Raw genomic sequence first — 25,661 nt, 5'->3', positions numbered from 1 at the left:
GAGCAGCCAGCCCCCCTTCCCCCCCCCAGGAGAGCAGCCAGCGAGAAGGGGGAGGAAGACTGCCCGGCCGCAGCGGCAGCGTGTGGGCAGCATGCGTGGGAGCCGTTCCGGGACCGACAGACAGAGACTGAAAACTTTTAACCCTTTCCTGCATGATTGGGGCCTTGTGAAAATGCTAATCCTCCTCGAAGCTGAATAAGAAGGGAGATGAGAGATGATATGAGATAAGGACCTTGGCCCGGAGTTTGTGGAGATGATTGGATGGGGAGAGATGATTTGGAGTGGCCTTTGGGCTGGACGTTTTCTTGTAGCCATGGACTCAGTTGTTCCTGTGACACAGACTGCATTTAGGGGGAGGCAGTGCCTCAAAACCAGGAGGGTTCATTTGTGAGGACCCCCCGGCCCCAGGGGGTTGGAAATATATGGGGGGGACAGTTGTCCCAAAAGCAGAGACTGTGCCTTTTTGGAGTGAGACAAGGCATCCTTGAAAGACCACCCTAAAAGCAGCTCTGGCCATGTCTCAGTGGTGAGAGCACTGAGCATGGAAGGAACATGTCACAAGCGGCAAATGGACTTTTCCGGGCGGTGCCGCAGTGACAAGGAAGCATCCGGGATTTCAGTGTGTTTCCAGAAGCCTATGGAACAAGAAGGACTCCGTTCCTCTTCATGAACTGCAGTTTGAGTATACTAAAGTGTCGTGCCGGGCTGGGCAGTTGGTATTTTTGAGAGAATGTATTGGATTGGGAAAGTCAGGGAGTGGGGAGGAGGAAAAGTGGTTTTTGTAAGGTTTTCAATTTTTTCCTTTTCCTTATAGTCTTTCCTATTTTCTTTTTTTTCCTGTAGTTTTAGGTAATAAAGTGTTATTTATGTTTAAGTTGGAGCCTGTTTTGCTTATTCCTGGTCACATCTCACAGCAGACACCAGGGTGAGGCATTTTCATGGGGGCACTGGCTCTGTGCCAGGCTGAAACCATGACAGCCACCCTGGCCACTGTGCCCAGCACCTGCCAGCCCTTCCTGGACTGAACCCAAGTCCCCTCCCTGCAGCTCCAGGGCACTCCCTGTCCTGCCAGGGAGACCAGAGGAAGGGGACATCACACATCTGTCTGTGGCTGTCCCCAAAGTGCAGCAGCCTGAGCTGTTCCCAGACTGTGTGAGCATCTCTGGGAGGTCACTGAGAAGAGTGATTCACCCCTGAGCACTGCACAAACTCCCAACTTCCTCCACCACCTCTCTCCCTGTGGACATCTCACCCACACAGGCACTGGGAAGGTTGGCAGCCACATCCTGCACCCTCCACCAAAGGACTGTGTTGCCAAAAAAAGCCCTTCTGCTCCCCAGGGTGCTGCAGAGCCCATCACAGACTGAGCGTTCCCTATGATTGAGCTTTTGACAAATAGCGGTAAAGGGAAAAAAAAAGTGTGGAAACCTCAGAACTGATAAAAGGTGAAAAGAAAAACCCCTCATAAATAGGCCTGATCTGGACCCCCCATGGGCAGAGCTCTGGCAACAGCCAGAGTGCAGAACTCAAGCATGGGGCTCACACACTGCTGAGACAGAAAGTAAGAAGCACCAAAACTCCTAAATTCAGGCTTTTCCCGCAATGTTGAAATGCTGCACATCCCAGACTTCATAGATGAAACAAATCATTAATAAACAGCACTGGAACAACGAGAACAAGAATCAGATTGAAAACATGTTTGTGCCACACTGCCCAAGCACTGCAGGAGAAATCTCACTCCTGGGATGTTCCCTCATCTTTCCACCCTTTGACTTGGCTGTTTTGGGTGCCCAGGTTGGAAGGTAGCAGTGGAGGGGGAGCAGGAGCTGCAGACCCTCAGGACCCTGTGGCAGCTCCATAGCTGGGGACATTGGCTCTGCCAGCCAGGCTCTGGCCTGTGTGTGCCTCCTGTCAGGACAGAGCACACACATGGGGTTAATACAGGATCATTTTTAGGAGCATCTTCCGGCTGGCCATGCTGCCCTGCATGTGATGGATGTGCTGTGGTGACCAGGATGGGGAGCAGACCAGGGGGTCAGACCCCTGAGGAAACACCTGAATCACCAGAGCCACTCACGAAATACAAAAGTAAAATTAAAAAATGCAAAAGAAAAATGCAAAAGGCAGGGGGGAGTGAAGAGCCAGCTGGAAAGAGAATGCAGAGGGGAGCCAGACACGGACAAGGAAAGGGGATGGGTTCATAGCTCCCAGGTGCAGACACAGCTCTGGATGGAACATTTCCCCAGCATGGGAAGGGACTCCCTGCTCTGTTCTGCTCACTCAAAAAGGACAAATGCAACCAACCTCAAAACCATCTGGAAACCACCTCCTCCCAGCCCTGCTCCATCCAACCTGCCCTCAAGTGGGCAGCAGACAGGCTTTGATCATTTAGGTCATTTATAATAACAGTAAGAATGTGCAATACACACCTGACATCCACTTTTCTCCTAAAGGACAGCATGGAGGGAGAGAAAGAAAGAGTCAAGAGAGAAGCTGAGACCAGAGACAGTGTACAAGCACAGGGAAAAGCACCCATGAAGCTCAGGGAGGTGTCCAGGCCAACAAGAGGCAGCTGAGCATGGATGGGGACAGGACTGGTCAGGACTGTGTTGGAGGGCACAGAACGGCTCTGTGGTGGCACAGAATGGCCAGCAAAGAGAGGACACGGCTTGGTGACAAGGCTGTGAGGCCACAGTGACCAGCAGCAGGGTCAGGAGGATGAGGAAGCAGGCAAATGACTGCTTTCAGTGTCAGTGTCCTTGGACCAGTCACCGTGTCCCTGTGCATTTTGGCACATCCCTCTGAGCACCCATCCCGGGGACAGCTGGTCCTGCCAGGCTGGGCTGGGGGCTCCACAGGAGGGACAGAGGTGACAGCTCAGCCCGTGGGCTCGGCTGCAGGGACACTCACGTGTTGTTGACGATTTGCAGGCGCTCTCCTTTCTTGAAGGACAGGTCGGTTTCCGTGCGGGACTCGTAGTCGTAGAGGGCTACGAAGGTGGTGACTCCCCCTGTGACAAAGAGCACTCAGGAGGGCACAGCCATAGGGACACTGCCTCCCACCATCCTCCCACTGATAACACAGTCCTGCTCTTCCCCCAAGCCCAGAGTCCCTCAAAAACCCCAAACCCCAAGAAGCTGGACACAAACCGATAGGAATGTGCCCCCTGTTGACACAGTGACAAAAATATCCTTTGTCCCCTTAAAAAGGAAACAAGCCCAGAAGTTTCACTCCTCAATTAGGTGAAAAGACATCTCATAGGACCTGGGGGACTTCACCTCAAACTTAAGGACAGCTAATTGGACAGAAGCCAAAAAGTCCCACCTGAGCAATTTATTAGAAAAAGAAGAGAACAAAGAAACTAATGGCTTTTGTGAGGTGTTTTACCAGGGGCAAAGACCTTTTGCACCTGGCTTGGTTTTTCTTTGTAAAGAGTTTGCTATTTTGCCTTTTATTAAAACCTTTTTGTTTCCAACACTACCACAGAAGCCATCCTGCTGATTTTATGCCTTCTAAGGTAGCTGAGCTGGCTCGAGGAGACCCCTATTTCCCAAATCCACCATGACCCCACCCCGGTGAGCCCCAGCCCCACGGACCAGCCAGTGCCCCGGCGCGCTGTGGCGAGGTGACGGTGTCAGAGGTGTTGAAGCCCCCAAAGAGCTTGGATTCAGCAGCCATGGTGCCAAAGGAGCGGCTGGGGGTGCGGTGGGCATCGGGGGCAGCCGCCTTGCTGGGTGTCTGCGAGGCTGGGAAGCCCCCATGGTGGGTGTTCTCCGTGGGCTCCAGGCTGCGCCGCCGCTGGCTGGGGTCTTTGGGCTTGCTCTTGCTGCTCCCCATGGTCCCGGGCTGCAGGACACACAGAGAGCTTCTATTATTATTATTATTATCATCATCATCATCATTATTATTGTTGTTATTATTGTTGTTGTTATTGTAATTATTATTGTGAAGAAGAAGAAGTTGTTTCCCAGGGCCTGAGTGACAGATGCCTGCCCACCAGGAAATGAAACAACCTCTGGAGTCAGTTCAAGCAGCAGCTGCTGGGCAGTCTGGCCGTGCTGCCCTTGCCCTGGGATACCGTTGCCCCTCATTAGCATGGAGACACCTCCTGTGTGGCTGCAGCAGGCAGTGAAACTGCCAGGACACGCTTTGGGAGCAGAGGGAAGCACGCTGAGCTGTGGGAGTGCAGAACAAAGATGCTGAGCGTGGAATCTGGACCTGTGCTGAGACTGTGGCAGCTCTGGGGCCAGGCACCTGCCATGGGGCACAGCTCAGTAGTCCCCATGTGTTTCCTCCTACACATGAGCTTCTACCAGGATGGGGATTTAAGTACTGAAGACAGACCTTTGAAGTCCAAAGCATGCAGCCAACAGGATAAAAGTTTAAATCAGGAGCAGTTTCAGGCACTTTGCAGCTAAGGACCAAGGGATCTCGCTTTTATACATAGTGAAATAGTTTATATATAGCCTTCCTTTCCACTCAAGACCACACTCTATAAATACCTTCAAGGTAATGACATAAATGAAGGCAGGGAATTATTTGCAGTCTCTAAAGATGGCAGGATACCCAGCAGTGTCCTGAAGCTATGGCAGGAAATATTTAGGCTAGATCACGCATGGCAGGAGGGGAAAGGGAGGTGGAGACAAGCAGGGAGGAGAGTATCTCTGATAAGAAAACAAGCAGGGAAGCAGCAGAGGAGGCAGCTGCTGCCCACGGGGTGCAGACCTGGACACAGTGAGGCTTTGGGAGGGCTCAGCCTCATCCAGCAGAGGGTTTTGAGCCCAGCTTTGCAGAGAAGCTCAGGCTGAGCCCCCCAGAGCCATGGGCAGCCCCAGCAGCCTGCACAGCCCCAGTGCCACTGGGGCAAAGCCTTGGCTCTTGCTGTGGGAAAGCTGAGGGGTGCCAGGCACAAGCTGCTCCCTGTCCCCCTCGGCTCCCCTCCCACAGCAAGGGCTTTGACTGACGATCAGGGCTTATTTCCCAAAAGACACAATTTCCATCTCCTGCTCTCCAGCTCCCACACTGCACAGAGGACCAGCAGTGTCCTTGTGTGACCCGTGCCGGCAGGCTCAGATCCTGCCATGGTTTGGGAAATGTAATAAGCTGAGTTTTTCTGTGCTGGGTATGACTCCAGCAGCCACTCCAGTGGGCAGCAGAGCTGTCCTTCCTCCTGTGGGTGCAGGTGATGAGGAGGGACCATGCCTCTATCTGCCACAAGACTCAGTCCACCCATACCTGTGCCAGACTTTGAGGGTCTCAGAGCAAATAAGGATTAAATAAAAGCTTTGGATTTGCAAATGGTCACTTCTGGCAATCCAGAGGCAGATCCTGTAGCCAAGGGGAAGCAGTCTGTCCCATAAATGCACTTTAAAAGCTTGTTGCAGTAGGGGAGAGTAAGACCTGAGGAGTGATGACAAGGAGCCCCCACCTCCCTGTCCCCAGCCAGCCCCTTGCTCACCTCTGCCCGGGGCTCTGGCACCCGCTGGGGCTCCCGGGATGCCAGTGGCAGTGCAGGGAGAAAACTGGGAGCATGGCAGGGCTGTGACCGTGTGGCTTGTGACTCCCCACGGGACAGTGAGCCAGAGCAGAGCTGCTCAGAGTTTCCCCTGCAAGCAGCACTTCCCCAGACAGGAAAACACCCCAGCCAGGGTGGTGGGTTTAGCAGCACTCTGGGGACACAAGTGTCCCCCAAACACATTTTCTGAGCCTGGGTCATTATTTATCAGTGTGCTGAGGAAATCAAAGTATAAAATAGTCAATATGCCCAGAGATTAGATAGAAGCAGAGCACAGAGAGAGGACAGGGACTTCCCTAAAACAGGGGGGTCCTCACATGCACACCTGTGAGCCTGTGGGCACAGGATGTGCAATTTCCAGTCATGTCCTGGCCAGGAACACCATGAACTGTGAGTTCATCCCTCCTCACACAGCAGTCTGGGCAGGGAGAGCTCCCACCCTGCCCTGGGTGCTGACCCTGCCTGGCAAGGGCTCTGCTGGATGTGCTTGTCACTGGGACAGTGCTCTGGCAGGGCTTTGGCTGCAAGAGCCAAAGATGAAGGAGGAGGCAGGAGCCCACAGCTCTCTGGGGAAGGGGCTGCAGAGCCCCACTCCAAGCTCTCCTGTTGCTTTGCATCTGAATATCTACACACTCTGCCTTCAATCTGCAAAATACAGGCTGGCAACCCCAAACTGTGCCCAGGGGCACCGGCAGCCTCAAACCATCCCCACTGTGAGTCCTGGGTAACTCAGCCTACACGACCATGTGGCTTTATGGCTTTAGCCCTGTGGCTCTCCACCTGTCCCCAGGGAGGAGAGGGGCCTGAGAAAACCCTTGCAGCTCCCACACCCCCTTGGCAGCCGGAAAGGAAAGGGTGCAGATTCCCCTGAGAGAATGCAGGGTTGTGCAAGAGCCTGGCAAAGGAGTGATTAATGACAGCAGGAATGTGCTGTGCACTCAGGTCCTTGGGAGGCACCAGGGAGAGACCCCTCTGCCTCTGGCACAGTCACCAATGAAAACCAATGAAAACCCCTCCAGAGTCAAAGGGAAAAGGAGGAAGGGTGGTGGCTCCCAGCACATCCCAGCAGCATCACTGGGAGCTGTGGGACAGCAGCCAGACTGCAAAAAACACCCATTGCCAGGAGCTATGCTGTGTATATGTCTAATAAATTTATGTCTAATAAATACAGCATTTCCACACGCAGCAGGCTGCAGGGATGCTCAGCACCACCAGCACCCAGCCAGGGCAGCCTGGCTGATGCCCAGTGGGATTCTGCCCTGCTTTTCACAGCTGACAGTGCTGGGATGGGGGGCTCAGCATCGCTCCCCACCCCTTGCCTTTCAGCAGGACTGCCCCTGTCCCCTTCCCAGGGCTTGTGCTGGGGGCTGGAGCATGGCCAGGGCTGCCTGTGCTCGGCTCACAGCTTTCCTGCGGCGGGGATTAGCACCCCGGGCACGTCGCAGCCTGCAGGAACTCCCTGCCTTCCGCTCGGGGGGCAGCGCCAGCGGCACGGCACGAACCAGCACCGGCTTGGCTGTGGGGGCTCAGAACCAGCACCAGCATGGGCTGTGAGGCTTCAGAACCTCAGAACCATCACCGGCATGGGCTGCAGGGCCTCAGAACCATCACCGGAGTGAGCTGAGGCCTCAGAACCAGGACGGGCATGGGCTGAGAGGCATCAGAACCTCAGAACCATCACCGGCATGGGCTGCAGGGCCTCAGAACCATCACCAGAGTGAGCTGAGGCCTCAGAATCATCACCGGCATGACCTGGGAACCCTCAGAACCAACACTGGCATGCGCTGAGAGGCTTCAGAACCACCCTGGCATGGGCTGCGGGGCCTCAGCTCTGCTGGGAGCACCACGGAGCGTTGTGCCCTCTGCACCTGCAGCCAGCCCCAGCCTGGCCGGTCCCACCAGGAGCACCACGGAGCACTGTGCCTTCTGCACCTGCAGCTGGCCCCAGCCCACCCAGGATGCTCTGGCTGTGGCACAGCACACAGTGAGCCCCCCCAGAAGGTGAAGCAGCCCGATGCCTGCTGCCCGGGCCATTGGCGATGTCTTACCGGTGCTTTCGGCTACAGCCTGGCCGCGGGGTGGGGAGGGGCTGCCAGAGAACTCAGCTCAGCTCCCACTGCAGCCTGCGAGGAGAGGGAGCATCAGCACCATGGCAGCCCTGACACCCTCTCCCCTCATGCCATGGTTCACTGCCCAGGGCTGCCTTCATCCTCCTCCTCCTCGCCATCCCTCCGGCGAGCTCACACCGCTCGCTCTGATCTCTGCTGTGTGACGAGGGGATGATTCCCTGCTCCACTTCATCAACCCCACTGGGGATGGGAGAGCAGGCTCCAAGCCATGTCCCAGAGTGGAAGGCGAGCAGAGGCACCCCCAGCCCAGCAAGGGATTTTTCAGGGGAAAAGCAAAGCCGGTTCCTCCAGACACACCAGCATTTCCAGCCCTGCTGCTCCATCTCCGGACAGCCACGACCTGTGGCAGGGCATGGCTGGCCACCAAGCAGAGACCTCCGTCCCCCGGGATGAGTCATCTGCTCCAACAGCTGAGACAAACCAAGCACAAGGTATGGGAGCAACCTGTGCTGCTCAAGCCCTGACTCATCCAGAAAAGCGTGTTTTAGCTAAATTTTTCAAAAAGGACGGTTTTCTGTCACAAGTGTGTGTGATGGGGGGACCCCAGTCAGCAGCAGCAGCCTGGGGCAGAGCTGCAGGTGGAAAGCAGAGCAGGACATGGCCCTGCAGAGCCAGGGCAGCCCCTCACCTGGCTTTGCCACTCTTTCCCAGCCTCAGCTCCTGCAGGAACTGCTCCTTCTTCTCTGACAGAAAGGAAATTCTCTCTCCAACCAGCCCTCCTCACCCAGTGCTGGGCAGAGGCTTCAGGCACTCCCAAGAAGCTCCTGTTCCTGCACAGAGGGGATTCAGACCCTACTTCAAGGCCCCAGGCAGTATCCCACCAGGCTCCTGTCCCAGCTGGAGCCCAGGTTTCACACCTGATCCAAGGGCAACATCCCGGGTTTCACACCTCATACCAAGGGAATATCCCAGTGTCTGCATGCAGGGGCCGTGCCCCACCGCAGGTTTGTTTTCATGGCCTCCCCTTCCCCCTACTAATAAGTTTTGTCACTATTTTTAGTGCATTTGATTAGGATAATGAGTGGGAGCTGACTGACAGCTCTTTAAGACGTTGAATGGTTTGTAATTTGTACTTGACAAATACTGGCTGGCAATGATTGCACAGCGGGATGCAGGGGGGAAGCTGCAGCCCCAACTCCAGGCTGCAGCACATACAAATAAAGCTGCGCCACGTACACACGTGGTGCCCGTGTCCCTGCCCCCACACAGGCTGTGACACGGGCCACAAGAATGACTAGACCAAAAAGAGCCAAAAATGCCACGAGGAAAATCCAAATATGCCTCAGCCTGGGGTCATCCATGTGCCAGAGCAGCAAGATACCAGGTCTGCTGATGGGGAAGGGCAGGTCCCTGGGTGGATGGATGCACCAGCAACCTCATGCTGACAGATTTGACTGTTTGGTGGCTGAAGGTGGCTGCTGTAGCAGCAGCCTGGCACATGTGGCAAAACCTGGCACTGCCCTGCTGCTCACTTGGCAGTGGGGCTGCCATCCTCACCGGCACATCACTGGCACAGCCACAGCCAGGCTCAGAGAACACCAGCACTGCCATCCCCACTACCTCCTGTGCTGCTGGCTCTGCATTTGGGGTCTTCCCTGCCTCCATTCCTCCCTAGACAGAGGGGAGGGTGCCAGGGCTGAGCAACTTGCCCGGGGCAGAGGCCGCAGCAAGGAGAGGCCAGCCCAGTCCTACCCTCTCCAAAAGCAATTAAAAATGAAGCACACTCGGCTGCACAGCTCAGCTCGGATCAGATCACGGTACGCGAGGCAGCGGCATCCCCGTTCCCCGCTGCCGGCGCTGGAAATGCCACCTGGGCCGCCCAACACCCACGCTCCGGGCTGTCTCCCCCAAAAAAATTAACTGGCAAGCTGGATGGCAGGAAAAGGCTCCATCCCCTGCCCTACCTCCCCGAGGAGAGATGCTCTGGCAGCTCCGCGGCGAGTCCCGCTCCCGCTGCTTTCCTGCTTTCCTGGATCGCTCAAGGATACAATGGCCGTGGTACGGGCAGGCTGACAGCGCAGGGGAAGCGATCTTATCGCCTTCGCAAAGACACTAACAAAAGACACTGATTGGGAGCAGACAAAACACGGCACAGGCAGAAACCTTGGGAAATGCCGCGACAAGCTGGGGCCCAGCACCAGACACCGAGCTTTGGGGAGGGAAACATCTCTGGCAATAAAGGATTGGAGTCCTTGGAGCTGCTCCAGAGCCGGGGGTGCTGAGCAGCACTGCCCGCAGCAGGGTGGGGGTGCTGGGGGACAGGGGGCGAGGGGCTGGGAGCACCAGCACCCCGGCACTGATGGAGAGAGACGAGCTGAGCCGTGTCCTCAGCCCGCAGAGCCCCGGTGAGATTAATCACGGCAACTGTCTCGCAGCAGACTGAAAAATGAAGCGTGCGGGACGGCGGGCGAGACAAAGCAGCCTGGCGGCACCCAGCCCATGGCAGCCGGCACCGGGGACAGGGAGAGGCACGGAGCGGCGGTCCCGAACACACCCAGCCCCTCCATCCATCCCCTGGCACACAACCAGCCCCTCCCGGCCAGGGCAGGGCCAGCCGGGCCAGATCCGTGCGGGATCAATGGAAGCTGCCTGCAAGGGGGGCATTCAACCAGAGGTCCCGGACTGGAGGCAGCCAAAGGGCACTTTGCCATCCCCCGTGTCCCCCTGCCTGGGTGGCACCAAGTGGCAGCAGTGCTGCCCAGAGAGCAGGGTCAGTGCTGTGGGTAAAGTCCCAGCTTGGTCAATGCTGTCATTACCATGGCATCGAGGTGGTCTTTCAATCATAGAGGATTCTTTCAATCATCTTAAGGTGGCACCCTGTCCCCTTCCCTGCTTCGCTCTCTGCTCCCTCCCCACATTTCAGTGGATGCACAGCCCCGGATATGCTCACAGAGCAGTTTCCCCCTCGGTCCCAGGGGATGCTCCCGGTTTTGCCCTTTCCCACGGCAAGCATTCCAGCTGGGGGCCAGCGAGCAGCAGCACAGCCCCCGTGATTTGGGGACAGCCTGGCTGCCCTGGCTCAGCCCATCCCCTCTGCCACCTGAACACACAGTCACTGTGTCCAGCCAGTGACACTCCCTGTCCCCTGTCCCTGTCATGGGGCTTTGCTCAGCACAGGACAGGGAACACAGGCTCATTTCTGCCAGGCTGGGACCAGGCTCACTGCAATGAGTCCCAGGAGCTGTGAGAAGGGGGAGCTGCTGCCCCAGCCCCACAAATGGGGTGTGATGCTGCAGACCCTGTCCCTGCCCGGCTGACGCAGTGAGGACACGTCTGGCTTGTGCCTGCAGCCCTTCTCCTCCACAAGGACACTCATTTCTCACCTGCACTGATTCCTAAAACAGCAGGAACAATGCAGGGATGCTCACTTCATCTCTCAGCTCCAACCAGGAGCAGCCACAGGCAAGTGTCCCCAGTCCTGATCTCCGCTTCACCCAGTAACAGCATGATGAAGGCATCTGAGCCAAGGCAGTCCAGCCTTCCCCTGGCTCCCCCAGCTGATGGAGAGCTCTTCCAGATGAAAGAATGGCTGGAGCAGGGAGGGCAGTGCAGCTGCTGTGCAGGGGCCCAGCAGAGATGTAAGTTCCAACACACTCCCCACAGATATAAGTCCCAACTCCTCCTCTCTGGCCCTGTCAACTCCTGTTAAAATTAAGACCATCTTAATTAAAGCTCCACAGCCCAAGACAGAGGCCAGTGCTTCATGAAAGGGGAAAGGATAATTAGATCAACCATCCAAATTCACTCCCCCTAAGCACGGGGGAGAGCACGGGCAGGAGCGATGCACAACGCCTCCAAAAAGACATGTCAAAACAGGGAGCTGGAAAGACCAAAACAAAGCCTGAGAAGCACACAAGCACATTCTGCATGTTCATGTGGCCAAGAAACTGGGAAACTCCAAGCAAGCACACTGAGAGCTTGAGCTCTTCCAGCCATCACAGGGTCAGCCCCTCCATGGGCAGATTTTGGCTTGCTGGGGTGATGGGCAGTGGCTCTGACAACATCAGCGGCACAGAGAGCTGCAGGCTGTGCCCCCCTACCCCCACAGCACCCCAAAACCAGGCAGGGCAGGGGCATCCTGACCCTGGGCACCCCCAAGCACCATCCTGCATAAAGCCACAAACCTTATCTCCCTGAAACAATGCAAGCAGCTGGGTGCAGGAAGCAAATGCGCTGCAAGTTGTGCTTGCTGGTGCTGAGCTGAGCACTCAGTTTTGAGCCTTTTCTGCACTGAGAGATGTGAGAAGGGAAGGTGGCCATTGCCACACCTTGTCACATCCCTGTCACTGTGCTGCAGCAGGCCTGGGGACTAACAGGGACCATCTTTGGACCTGTCAGTGTGTGGGTGCATGCTTTCTGCACTATAGGGACATCCAACAATGACAGAAGGGAACACAAAGATTTCTCACCCTGAGGGTGGTCCAGCACAGGCACAGGGACTGGAAGGGTGGTGGGATCCCCAGCAGGAGATGCTCAGAGCTGGCTGGGTGCTGTACAGCCTGACTGTGCTCCGGGTCAGAGCAGGGATGCCTCCCAGTACCTCCCAGCCTGACTCAGGTCTGCACTTCAGCATTCCCATCAGGACACCAGCCAAAGCCAGGAATTGCCCAACCAGCTCCAGCAAATGCTTTCCAAGGCACACAAAGCCCTTGGCCTGCATTAACCTGAGCTGGCTTCTCCCAGGCAGGTGATGAGGGCACCGCTCTCCTCCTGCCAAGTATGGGAGAAGGAAACTGAAAGGAAATGCTTCCAAGGGCAGGAGTGCCTGTGGGGCTGGGAAGAGACAATGCTGGGCAGGGAACCTCTGATGTCAAGCTGGAATGGCACTCGGAGCTGGAGCTCTTGGCCACCAGGACTGCCTGGAGCCATGGGGCAATGCTTCCCCAAAGCAGCCCTGTGGCTCAGCTCTCCTTAAAATGTGCCCTTTTAACACTGGCCCCTGGGCATGCTGGCACCTCTGAGCTCGCACTTAATTCTCCAGTTTCCCATGGCCCATCACAGCTCTGCTGTTTCCATCCTCCAGGCAAAGAACCAGGACAAGGGACTGACCCCACTGGAGACCTGGTGACACGAGCTGGCCCTTGGAGGAAGAGGGGTGATTTCTGTTCCCCATTTCTGCAGCGCTTCTCCCTGCACAGGCAGCCTCAGGCTCCAGGAAATGCGGTTTCCTTCTGCTTTCTGGAAGTGAACATCCACCCTGGGGGCTGTGGGGGCATGGCTGTGGCAGCACCCAGCCCACCCCGTGCCCTGCCCAGCTCCTGGGGAAGGGGCAGGCGGCAGCAGGAGGCTGCTGTGACTCACAGGTGTCTCAGATCCAGATAAAACAGTGGCTGCAGGGCTGACACACCCGTTCTGACCTGGGCAAGACAGCAGTGCAGGCAGGCGGCAAATCTCCAGGGCAGGGGGAGGAAGGGGGCAAGGAAGGCAGGAGGCAGAAAATCTCCACATCTGAGCAAGTCACAACCACCCCTGGCCACGCTGGCGTCACCGCTAAAACATTTTCCCCTTTCAGAGAAACCAGCCCATCCAGTCCAGCCAGGCAAGGAGCTCCCAGGGCTCCTCTGGCCCTCCATGACCAGAGCCACAGCCCCATCAGCCCTGCTGAGGGGTCCTGTAGGACCCCCGTGGCAGGAAACCTCCCACAGCCCTCCTGACATGGAACAGGAACTGAAACACTCTTGGGGAAAACAAGGGAAAATGCTGGCAGGGTTTGTGGGTATGTGACACAAAGCCATGGGGCTGGGAATTGCCCCTCTCCCAGCTGGAGGCTTGGCAGGACACCTGCTGGGGCTCACTGCAATGGGAGGGGATGAAGGACAAGCCCAGCAGAAACCAAGGCTCTTCTGTCACAGATTTCAACCACTTCCCACTTTGCAGACCCCTGAACATCTTCAAATAAATAAGCAGGATCCCACAGAGCACATTTATCAAATTTATGCTGATCATTTTCCAGGGTTACTTTGGGACTTTGGGGCATTTGCCCAACACAAGCCCCATGCTCTGGGGAGCCATGGGACCACCAGCCCTAATGTCCACATGCTATGTGTGGCTGCAGGTCAGGACTCGATGAGCAGGGTCAGTGCACACTCAACTCCTTCCACCCCCATGGGCATGGATGGGACTGGGAGCAGGTCCCACATGAGTGATCACAGCATGGACCGTGGCTCTGGCCTTGGAACACCGAGGACATCACTGGCAACAGAGCCCTGAGAGATGCTGGTCCTCACAGCCACTCCCATCTGCACCACCAAAACAAAGCATCGCTCAGGATGCGTCAGAGGAACAACCAGGGAGGGTCCTGAGGGGCACAGCGAGATCAGCCAGCCCCAAAAAGCTTTTCCAAGTCCAAAATGCTGTGTTGGATTGCCAGCTGCTCCCGTGGTGAGTGGGATGCTCACACCAGAGAGGATCCAGCTGGGAGGTGCAGCCCCTGATGGTGCTCACTATCAACAACCTGAGCAGATGAAAAACAAAGAAAAATGCTGAGCTGGTGTCTTTTATCCCTGTCACTCCTGGAGCAGAGCTGGGCTCTGCACACCTCTGGCACTGCTCTGCAGTTGTGGTGGGGAGCAGAGATGGACTGTGGGTGAGGTGGATGTGACCAGTGACACGTGGACCTTGCACCCTCCCACAGCACCTCTCCAGCCCCTGCTTGTGCTGCTCATCCTCAGTCAGGGACAGACTGAAGGGATGCAGGGACAAAGGGATGCAGGGTGAATCCTCTGCTTCCCATCATCTGTGGCTCACAGTGCCTTCAGCACAGCCTCCCTGGACCACAGCATGGGAACAGGAGAGCTGTGCCCACCCCAAACCACCCAGAGGGCTCAGGTGAGCGTGCACACACACGTGCACACCCCTGGGGACACCTGTGCAGGCAGCCAGGTGGGCAGGCAGCTGCTGCCCTCCTTGCCCAGCCCCAGCCACACACACTGCTCCCAGCAGCCTGAGCCTTCCTACCCCACACACTCCTGAGCTCAGCTGCTCATGGCACTGGAGCATGGAGCTGACCCTGCTCACAACTACATCTGCACCCTTCCTGATGCCATGTCACCCTCCCGGCCTGGTGCAGCAGGCTGCTCACTGGAAGCTCCCTGCAGCTGTCCCAAGGATTCCCAATCCCTTTCCCAGCACAGCAGGGCCCCACCAGCACTTGCCCCATGGGCAGGGGAAGGAAAGGGCCCATCTGAGCAGGGAGTGGCTCCAAGAGCCTTTCTGTGTAGTTTTTTTTGCATAAGTCAGCAAGCACATGCTTCAACCCGGGGACACGGGAAGCCCAGGAAGAGAGCACTGCCTGACCCCGCTGCTCTGGCACTGGCTGCAGCTGCAGCTGAGGATGAGGAAGGTGCTTGTGCTTCACAGAGATCAGATTCTGTCCGCCCTGCCTAAAGGGAGGATCTACCCATGGTGTGTGCATGGGATAGGGCAGTGCAGCTGGGGCTGGCAGAAGGGGAAACTGAGGCACACACTCTGTGTAAAATCTCACCAACTCCAACAACAGCTTCTCCTCAGGTGTTCCTAGGGGAAACTGAGGAATGCAGTGGGAAAGCAAAGTGGAGAAGTGAAACCCAGACACAATGCTACGCCTCCAACCCCAAATACTGCAAAAGGGTGCCCCGAGGTGAGATATTTTTAGGATCAATTTAGCACTGACCTGACCCTCTCATGCTGCCCTCAAACTGGTGTGTGGCATGGGAGGGGGACACATTACTCAGGACAGGCTGGACTTGTTAACCTCTGCCATGGTAGAGGGGGCAATGCAGCAATGGGCTTTTACCCTCAGGTTTTTGGTGGCCAAGGCTGCCAAGCACAGTCAGGAAGGATGGGAGCAGCTGCACTGGGTGGAAGCTATTTGCACAGCATGCATTCAGGTTTCCATCCATCCATCCATCCATCCATCCATCCATCCATCCATCCATCCATCCATTCTCAGCACAGGGGGCTCAGGGCCAGCTGAAACCTCCCGGTCACAGGAGTGAGACCACGACAGGTCAAGCATGGGCTGGGAAACTCAGGGCCAGCCTGTGAGCCTTGCAGCTCAGGGAAAGAACCACAGCACAGCCCAAATCACACATGTCCCTCTTGGCTGCGGACCCCAAAGCCATTCCAGTGCCCTCCTGGCATGAGGCCATATCTGTGAGGTGAGGGCAAGCTTGCTACACACGGCCCCCATTTCTTATTTTTTTACTTTAAACATCCAGACAGTTCTGTTCTCCACATTTCTCCAGACAAGCCCACCAATCTCACATGCCATCCTATGGATATTTCAGATGCTGCATCTCCACTGAGACTACAAGGAGCTGGGCAGATTTGTTTAAGGGCTGAGTTAAACTCGGTGACCAGTCTCACCCTGCCCAGCAGGCGATGCCCCCGGCAGCCTGGCCAGCCCCCAGCCCTTGAAAACCCCTCCCTGCTCCCCAGTGAGAGCAGCCAGCAGATCCATAGCCTGCAGGGAAGTCAGTGCAACACGCAGATTTGCAGGTCCTGGTTCCTGGCCCAGGTTCAAACCACATTTGTTCCTGAAATCTGTTTCAGGGTTTTCTTTGCGAGGCGCGCGTGTGCAGAGCCATGTGCCCTGGTTCCCAACACAGCCAGTGCCAAGGTCACTGTGCCAACCTGGCACCGAGCTGGGGGCCTGGGTGCCCTCCTAAGCACACTCTGGGCAAGTGTGGAACTAGATGATCAGGGGAACTGGAACTAGATGAGCTTTAAGGTTCCTTACAACCCAAACCAGCCCACGATTCTGTGATGTACTGGACTATCTCCCACTTTGCTGCCCATTTAAGCAAAGAGGAACCAAAGGCTTTAAAGCAGCCCCGTGACACGGTGTGTTTTCTGCTGATGGGTGGAAACTTCAGCAAGACACGAGCCCTGGGGAGCTGGAGTGCACCACCCACAGCTACAGGCAGTCGGGAAGAGCAGCTCGGACTGGAAACAGTGACAATCCACGCTCCTGTCCCAGGAAAGGCCATGCATGGATGGTTATTTCCATCCACAGGTCCGAGCTGCTCTCCAGGCATAGGGTTCAAGGGCTCCCCTCTGCAGGGAGGTGCAGGGGTGTGCTGCTGTCTGACAAGGCTGTTCCTGATGGGATGCATGCTGGACACATCTCCAGGCGGGCTCCAGGGCGAGATGCGGATGTGAGCTCACATGGGAAATTGTTCCAAGAGATAAAGAAACAAGTTGGAAACCGAGCTGCAAAATAGACAGCACAGGAAACAATAGCACTTCAGATGGGCTGTCCAATTTCCCACAGCCGTGCCAGGAGTCCAGTGCTTTGTCCCAGGGATGCTCATGGGTCCCCCCTGCTCAGACATGCTGGGAGGAGGTGCAGGCTGCTTGCTCCCTCCTACCTTTTCTCTTTCAAGATCTTACAGGCATTTGCTGGTTGTTCAAATGAGAGGCTGGGGACCAAGTCCTTCAGGTCTCATTAAATAAGAGTTTAGCTCTGTGATGACTTCAAAGGCCAGGCAGGATCCCACAGCAGTAACAGGGAGAGGCAGATGGGATTCTGAAGGCGTGGGAGCCCCATGGTCCATCCCCTCCTTGCCTCAGTGAGTCCAGTGAAATAATGCTGCTTTGCAGGAGCTGCCCATGCTGCTAAAGGCCACCCTGTCTCAGGATTGCTGATGTCCCCTCCGTGCCACCAAGGCAGAAAAGGACCCTCTTGTCTTTGCAGCAGAGCCTCCACACTGGCTGGTCACTGCAGCGCTCTCCTTGTCTCATCCCCCTCTCCCCAGCCAGGGGCTGGGATGGCCCTCTCTGCCTCCCCGTGGAACCTCCCTGATTTTCCATCACTCTGGCACAAAGTCATTAAAGGGCAGAGCTATCATTAGGGCATCTCCATCACACAGGGAGCACTGCAAGGCCACTAACGATCGAGACAGGGAACATCGGACTTCCCTTCCCTGCTGCTGCTGCGTAGCCCGTAAATAACCCTGTCTTGGGCTGTTTTGGTGAAGCCAGGAGGTGTTTAGAGGAGCCCCTGCCCTGCTGCTCCCAGGTCAAAGCTTGGAAGTGAGAATTGACCCTCGATCTCCTAAGCAAAGGCGTTCCTCCCTGATATATGAGCATTAACTGGCTAATGATTACAGAGACACAGACACAAGCCTTGGCTCAGACAATGAGTGCCATGGTTTTGCTCTGGGTGGATCTGGAGCCAGCAGAAGCTGGTGGCTTAGCACCGGTAAACCAGGATCAAACTCTATGGCAAAGGTGTCAGAGCAGCCCAACAGTGAAAATGACAGAAAGGATATGGCTTTAAAGTGCAAGATTGCTCATGTCTTCCTCCTCATCCCCTTCCTCATGCCTTCCTGGGCAGCCCTGTGACTGTCTGACCAACACCTGCTGCACAGGGGGCCTGGGCACATGTTGAGCCACTGGGTTCTGAGGGGCATCTCCAAGTGTGGCAGGGACAAAAGGATTCCCATCACTAATGCTGGATCTTGGGAAGGTTTGTCCTGACTCGGTTCTTGCATTGGTCATGCTGGAAGTGGGTGTCTCCTCGGCTGAGAGGAGAGCAACAAAGATCCCCAGCACCTCCTCCTCTGGGAGCACCAGCCAAGCAGGAGAAAGAGAAATCAAGTGTTTTGTTACCACCTTCATTCAGTTTCATAGAGCACTGCTGGATATGTGCTGGGCTGTCCTGTCCCTGCTGCACAGGCAGGAGCTCACCTCAGGGAGCTCTGTACCCTCCACTGTCCCCAGCTCCTAATGCCCCTGTCTTGAGGGACCCCTGGCTGCACATCACATCATGTCCCTTCCATTGCATCACTTCTGGGGAGCCAGGAGGCCGGGCCATGGCACACACAGGGCAGCACAACCTGCTCCCTGCCACCTACAGCCTTTACTGCTGCTCAACATCTCTGGGACCGGGACCAGGACCACAGTCACTTCCTGGCACCCAGTCCAGGGCTGAGCCCTGGCACACCACAGCAGCCACTGGGGTGAGGAAGGACCAGGGAGGAGTGCACTGTGCAGGCCAGCAAAACACAGGGAGGTGGAGCAGATCCGCACTCAGTCCAGCAGGTCTCACACGAGGCTGCACAGCTCCCTGACATGATGCCCAGCACCAGAGACGGCCATGCCAGGATTGGTGCCACAAGATGCCAGCCCCCTGCCACACCTGTCCCCATGCACACAGCCCCCTGCCACACCTGTCCCCACACACACAGCCCTGTGCACGGCCTCAGCCTTGCAGGCTGCCTCCCGTGTCCATCCCAAGCGGCCCCAGGATGCAGCACAGCCTGTCTGGGCAGTGAGCAGGATAAAACCTCATCCCGACCCCAGCGTGCCTCAGGGCAAAGCCCACCATGCTCCTCCATGGCACCGGGGGCTGTGACAGTGGGGACACGCCACTGCCACCACTCGCAGCCACACACGGGGGGTTGGATCGCCCAGGCTGCGACGGGGAACTTCCCGACCGGATGAAGTCTTAAATGGGAGAAGCCGGGGCTCTGCAGCCCCCCAGCAGCTGAGCCAGGCGGGCACGGCGAGGGGCACGACTCGGCAGCTCCACCAGGGCTGGACACTGGCCGCAGAATCACCGGTGAACAAACACAACAAGGGAAGCGGATCACGAGACATCAAAGCAGGGGGGCGATGAATATTTCATGTCCTGGCCTACATACAGCCCGGCTGTCCCCGCCCTGCGCTCCCGGGGGTCCCCCACAGCCCCTGAGCACAACAAAGGGGAGTTGCAGGCAGGCGGGGCCGCCCCGCCGGACCCCCGGTGTCCCCAGCTCTGCCCCGCCGGGCAGAGACACCCCCACCCAGACCCACGGCTGTCCCACCAGAGCATGTGCATCCCGCTGGACCCACCGCCGCCCCACCGACACCCCGCGCCAGAGCGCCAGCATCCTTGTGGGGACCCGCAGCCAGGATACCGCACGATGCCGGACCCACAGCTGCCCCACGGCAGCCTGGGCACGCTCGGCTGGAGCCATCGCCTCCTTGCCGGGCTGCCAGCATCCCCGAGCGGACCCACAACCAGCTCGGGCCACCGCGGGTATTTCCCCGCCGCCCCGCCGGACTCCTCTGCGGGCATCCCACTGCGGGCATCCCCCCGCTGGTGCCCACTGCGGGCATCCCCCGCCGGACCCCACGGCCGGAGCCTGGACATCCCCCGCCAGAACCCATGCCCGGAGCCCGGACATCCCCCTCCGGCTGCACTGCCGGAGCCCGGGCACCCCCGCCCGCCGGAGCCCGCTGCCGGACCGTGGCACCCCCGCCTGCCCCACAGCGGGGCTGCCCGGCACTCACCTCCCGCCTGTCCGCGGAGCGGGGCCGCCCCCGCCGCTCGCCTCCAGCGCTCGGCCCCGGCTTTGTCTCCGCGCCGGGGGCGCGGCCGCCGCCCCCCGCCGCCGCCGCCGCGCTCGGTGCCCGCACCGCCCCGCACCGGGCCGGGCTCAGCGCTGCGCCGCCGGCAGCAGCATCGCGCAGCGCCGCGGCCCCGGCGCGCTGGTGCCTCGCCCGCCCCCGCTCACCCCTTCTGCGGGGCGGGGGGGAGCACCACGGGGAGGGGAAAATAAAAAAAAAAAATTAAAAAAAAAAAAGAGAGTAATATGGCAGCAAACCGGAAACGGAGGATGGGGGAAAAGGCAGCAGCAGCCCCTCCCCTCCCTCCGTGGCTTTTTTTTTTTCCAGGGAGAAGGCTCCGGGCAGCCGGGCTCCGCGGGGCGCGCACGGGCCAGGGGCCGCCCCCGCCGCCGGCGCTGCCGGCGCGTCCCGGCCCGCGGCGGGGGAACCGCCTGGCTGCGCCGGGGACACGCGTGGGAGCGGCGGCCGCGGTCCCCGGGGCCCGTCGCCCCGCGGGTGAGGGGCTGGGGGTGCTCCCACCCGAGCCCTGCGCTGCTCGTCCCGGCGGGCTGGCTTGTGTGGCACCTGGGAGCCGGAGCTGGTAACACAACAGTGATTTTCAGGAGGCTGGAACCTCCTGGCTGGGTTGCGGTTCGCTTTATTCACAGCTCTAACACAGGGCGAATTGCGGGGGAAATGCTGTTTTGTCAGGTTCTGTTCCTCCCCATCCCCAGGAGGGACACCTCGCCTTCCCAGAGGACCGCAACCCACGTTCCCCCTTCTGTGAAGTCGGAAGGAGGCAAAACTTCAGATGGAAAAGCTGGCAAAGATAAACCACGTCCTGTGCCTCCCTGGGAACCCGGGGAACTTTGTGGGGCCCTTTGGAGGCAGCACAGGCACCCAGCGGTGTCTGTTCTCTGTTGGGGCATCCATTCCGCTTAGGGGTTAATATCTCCCACCCCTGCGCGCCCCTGGAGCCGGGGTCGGATCCAAACCGAGGCAGAGTGGAGCTGCGGGTGTTCTGGGGGGCTCAGCCCCCAGCTGGCAGCATCACCCCCTCAGGTGTGTGTGTGTGCCCCTCAGTTCCACTCAGGCAGGTGGGCACACAGGGACAGTTCCACCATCGTTCCCCTTGCAGCAGCAGCACAGCAGCGGGAGGTGGGAAATGCCCAGCTCTGCCCTGGCACCGGGGTGCACACACGGGCTCAGGCTCTGCCGGGTGCCCCGATGCCTGCACCCAGCCCGTCGGGGCTGCCCGACCAGCTCAGCGGCGCTGGCAGCCCTCCCGCCTCCCCCACTGGCGATCCATTGAAGTGTTCCCTGTCACGTTATCCTCCAGGAAGAAAGGGGGTGAAGCAGTCCACTCCTTAAACCCACATTCAGCTCTTTTATGCGGCACGCTCGGCTGCCGGCCAGCTGCAGTGACCCTTGTATTTGCACAGCCAGCAGCGCCTCTGCCGTCCCTGCCCACCCCTCGGACCCACTGCAGCCACTCCGCGGGGCTTTTTCAAAAGCCCTCCTTCCTCTGAGCAAGATCTGACATTTCAGAAACAATTTGGGAAGTTAACAACTTTGAAAGAACTATGTGGTGGAGTTTTTCTTTCTGTTTCCCACTCTCCCCTCCAACCCCCCCCCACCCCCCCGCCTTTTGAGTTATTAAAGAAATATTTCCCATGACACTGGCGAAGGCCAGCGAATCCATGAGTCACCAGGAACGGGGAGTCATGCACGCGCCGATCCATCAGCCGTGGCCAGCACATTGTGAGGGGCCCTTCCCTGGGAGGAGCTGCCGCTGATAAGGTCCCTGCGGCCGGGCAGGAGCCGCGTTCCCTCGGGGCTCCCTCCCCGGGCCGCCCGGGCTCCCCGGACACCCGTGGTGTGTGTGGTCTGGGGGTCAGCCCTGCCTGCTCCCCTCCGCAGCATCAACCGCAGGCTTGGGGGTGTTAATTCTTAGCCCTCCCCTCTGCTGTTCAACTGTGGAGGGAGGGATTCTTCATCCCATGTGGGATGAAGGGATTAACCCGGTGGTGTGGGGTACTGCTCTGCTCACCCACAGATGTAACATAGGGGATAGAGGGGGTCACACAATGCCTGGCAGCCCCACACGTTGTCCCTGCTGTGCCGCACAGGGACACTCCCCTGTCCCTCCCTGTCCCAGGAGCTCCCACTCCAGCCCCGAGCTCAGCCGGAGGGGAGAACACCCCGGGGCAGTGGGGACCTGGCTCCAGCCCCGGGTGAGCTGGTGAGGATGACTCAGCCTCTGCTGGATGCAGACCCAAATCTAAGATGCAATTATGACTTATAAATATTTGTATTTTGTTTTTCTCTTTTGCAATAGGCTTCTTTTCTGCAGGCTGTCCTCCCAATCGGAGTTCCCATCTCTGGCGGTGCCGGCCCATGGCTGCAAGGCAAACACCCACAGCACTGAGCCTTTCAACAGCCAGACCAAGTCCACGACACAAACTCTTCTTCTTCCTCTAAGATGATGCCAATGTGCAAATCTAAATTTACAAACAGACACTGTCTAAACCCAGACTCTTATCTTTTGGTCTCAAATGCTGGAATGTGCCCTCACAGGGCTGACATTAAACACACAGTGCTGGTGATAGTGCGATTTAAGACCATTTAAACAACCCAGCTCACCTCAGGACACTCCTGGCTCAGACATGAGGTCTGCAGCCTGACAGCCCCCGGCCACCCACTTCCCTTTGCCTCCTACCTCTCTTCAAATATTTATCTTTAAGCAGTCTAATGCAAATTGCTGCTTTTTCCACCCAACCAGAGATTTCGGTCTCTCGTCTGAAACTCGTTTTCTTGATATGATTCTTCACTTTTAAATAGCGCTGATAAAACCCACCCCAGAGAGAGGAAGAGGGTTACAGAAACTGAAAACCAGATACTTTCAATTTGAACAAAAGTAGCACTGAGTATTTCCAGTGGCTTGGTTATTACAGGACGCTTGAAAAGATGCTTTAAAAAGAAATGAAGACACGCTCAGGTATTTCTGTGTTTTCTTGCTGACCTTTACACGAGTTTCATCAGCAACAAGAAGAATGAGAGTTACTGTGGGCAGATGCTGTCATGCTCATGAGTAAGTAAGCAAGTACTTGGCTCCTTCCCCTCCAGGTGTGCAGATCAAACTGCTCCACAGGGCTCCTGAAATCCTCCTGTGAGGTAAGAGGGTGCTTGTTGGGTCCAGTGTTTCATCTGAGCCCTGACCTCCCCAAAGTAACTGTGGATTTACAACAAAACATCTATTCATCTCCAGCCAGCTTTATTTTTAAGCATCCCCTTGGCACGCGTGAATAAGTTTTGTCTGTTGGATTCTGTTCCTGAGGCTGCACTTTGTTCCCTGCAAATTGCAAATACAGTTGCAGGAATTATTACTATTAATAATATAATGGTTGTGTTTGAGATGCTGGACAGAGAGAGAGGCAGCCGTGGCTCTTGCCCTGAGATTTTATGATTGAGTTTACAGCCCTGCAAATAGTGAGTGTGAGATGGGAAATGATCAGCACCATCAGCCCTGTTAGGGAAGCTGCAGTTTCAAGCTCAGGAGCTGATTTACTGAGGGGGATTGACCAGAATAACCCTGCAGCACGAGCCATTTGGCAATATTTCATGCTACAAATGCTCATTCTGGCCATTCTCTCCCACACTGAGCATCAGGGCTGCAAGAGCAGCAATCACCAGCAGCTTATAGGATAAAAAGGGGCACCTGAGAAGAAATTACCAGGAGGACTCAGGACCTGTTGTGTCTCTCAGTGTGGTGACAATCTGCTATGCAAAAGGGGCCCTTAGCCCCTGCCAGGAAGTGTCGTTGCAAAATTCCCTGGGGGAAAGGGCTGTGGGGAAGCCACTGACTCGGTGACATGCAAATATTTAATAAGGAGGCGCTGAGTTCAACAGCTGTGGGCTGAAATTATCTGCATGGTCAATAAAGGCACAACATTTCCTGTCAGGGTTCTGACTGATAAAATATGCTTTGATATAATTTGAATTAAGTATCTTGGAATACAGCTCGTTTGGGCAAAAATCTGACACGTTTTGCTTCTTGCCTCAGCTCAGCATGAAAGCCACACACAAATGTTGGCATCTCCCAGCATGGAAATTCTGCTTTTTGGCCAGTCTTAGTATCCATAGAAAAAAAGAGTGATTCAGAAAAGCTCAGGGAAGCTCCTGCAGATGAGATTTATGGCCCTGCTCCTGGCTTGGTTTGGGAGCAGAGCAGCGGAGGATGGCTGGTTGGTGCAGAGCTCTGGTAGCCACATCCAGCAGACCCTGCCCCAGGGCTGGGGTGTTCCCTCCCTGCCAGCACCCAGCTGGCCTGAGCAGGCAGAGCTGCAGCAGACACCAGGGTGTTTCCCCTTAATCATCCAGCCTTGGTCCTTGGAGCGAGGGATGGGCAGAGGAGGCCACAGTCTGAATCTGAAAAACTTCAACCATGTGATGCTTGGATCCCAGATCAGCTTAAAACAAGTTAAGTGAGGGGGGAGGTAGGGATGAGAACTGCTTGTACCTTTTCTCAAAATGTGCTCCTCCTGCCCAGATCTGACACTGGGGATATCTGCTTCACCAAAGGAGCCAGCACAGCATCACAAGGAGCTGCAGCATGGAACCACAGCCACGAGGAGCCTCTCCTGCACACAGCCCTGCAGCTGCAGCCTGGCCCTTTGGCTAGAGCATTGGGCAAGGGCTGCCCTCAGGGAGCCCCAGGGATGTCACCCCACAAGCTCCAGCAGGGATCCTGCCTGCTCAGCCAGAGCTGAGGCACAAATGACAGCAGGAAACGTCTGGAGCTGATTCCTGGAGCTGCACAAGCAGCTCTGCCTGCAGAGCCTGATGGTGTCTGCTGTACTCTGGACTTTGGCTCGTGGCAAGGTGAATTTATAAGCTTGGGATGGCTTTTGCACAAGAGCAGCCAAAGGGAAGGCAGCAGGAACAAGCCTTGGAGCCAGGGACACCTGGGTTTAGCTTGGGCCAGATAGGAGATGTCTCAGGCCATTGCTGGGGCCTTCCATGGCCCCAGTCCATGCACTGGGACTGGCTGGACTTGACACAGGGGTGGCAGCTCTGGGACAGCCCCTGGCAAGAAACATGGAGCTGTCCCTTGTGCAGGTTTCACACAAAAGGAATGCTGTGCCAACAGGACTTCCAGCAGAGCACCATGCTAAAGACACAGCTCCTTGTCTGGAGCTGGAGATAGGGAGAAGTGAGAGCCCTTCCACCCACAGCTCCCCATTTGGGAGCTGAGCTCCTTTCACACAATGAGAGACACCAACCATGCAACAGATGCTTTAAAATGTGACCCAAAGCAGGTTTACCTTGTAGCCAGCAGCCAGAAAGGCTGGACTGAAGCCATGGAGGAGCCCATCAGCCTTTGTGCTCCCTGCTCTGCATCACTGAGTCCTCACCTGGCCTGTGGTTTCCCAGGGATGGCAAGCAGAGTGCAAGGGACACCAAAGCCACACAGGAGCCTGCAGGCAGTAAATGAAACCAGGGAAGCTGTGAAGGAGAGAAGTGGGCACTGCAAAGGACATCAAAGTCACACAGGGCACTGCAGGCAGTAAATGAAACCAGGGAAGCTGTGAAGGAGAGAAGTGGGCACTGCAAAGGACATCAAAGTCACACAGGGGCCTGCAGGCAGTAAATGAAACCAGGGAAGCTGTGAGGAGGGAAGTGGGCACTGAAAGAGGTTTGGGATTGCTCAAGACAAATCTTGT

General features: G+C 57.0%; 1 protein-coding gene across 3 annotated transcripts in view; it reads right to left on the bottom strand.

Moving 5' to 3' along the window:
* The window catches only part of SRC (SRC proto-oncogene, non-receptor tyrosine kinase), a 36,196-nt gene extending 16,023 nt beyond the window's left edge, over window positions 1-20,173 (bottom strand). The window contains exons 1-4 of one of the 3 annotated variants that reach the window (XM_074553845.1): window positions 19,903-20,167; window positions 3,597-3,846; window positions 2,911-3,010; window positions 2,430-2,447 (exon numbers count right to left, since the gene is read on the bottom strand). In XM_074553845.1, coding sequence (XP_074409946.1) covers window positions 2,430-2,447; window positions 2,911-3,010; window positions 3,597-3,837 — 359 coding nt within the window. In that variant the 5' untranslated portion in view covers window positions 3,838-3,846; window positions 19,903-20,167. Of the gene's footprint in view, window positions 1-2,429; window positions 2,448-2,910; window positions 3,011-3,596; window positions 3,847-9,548; window positions 9,678-19,902 lie in introns of those variants that run through there. The other 2 variants (XM_074553843.1, XM_074553844.1) reach the window with 2 other exon arrangements.
* Between the last annotated feature and the right edge of the window lie 5,488 nt (window positions 20,174-25,661).

This window comes from Zonotrichia albicollis, chromosome 17 (assembly GCF_047830755.1).
Source record: "Zonotrichia albicollis isolate bZonAlb1 chromosome 17, bZonAlb1.hap1, whole genome shotgun sequence".
Lineage (NCBI taxonomy): Eukaryota > Metazoa > Chordata > Aves > Passeriformes > Passerellidae > Zonotrichia > Zonotrichia albicollis.
Note: the sequence above shows the minus strand (reverse complement) of the source record. Positions and strands in the feature narration are given on the sequence as shown.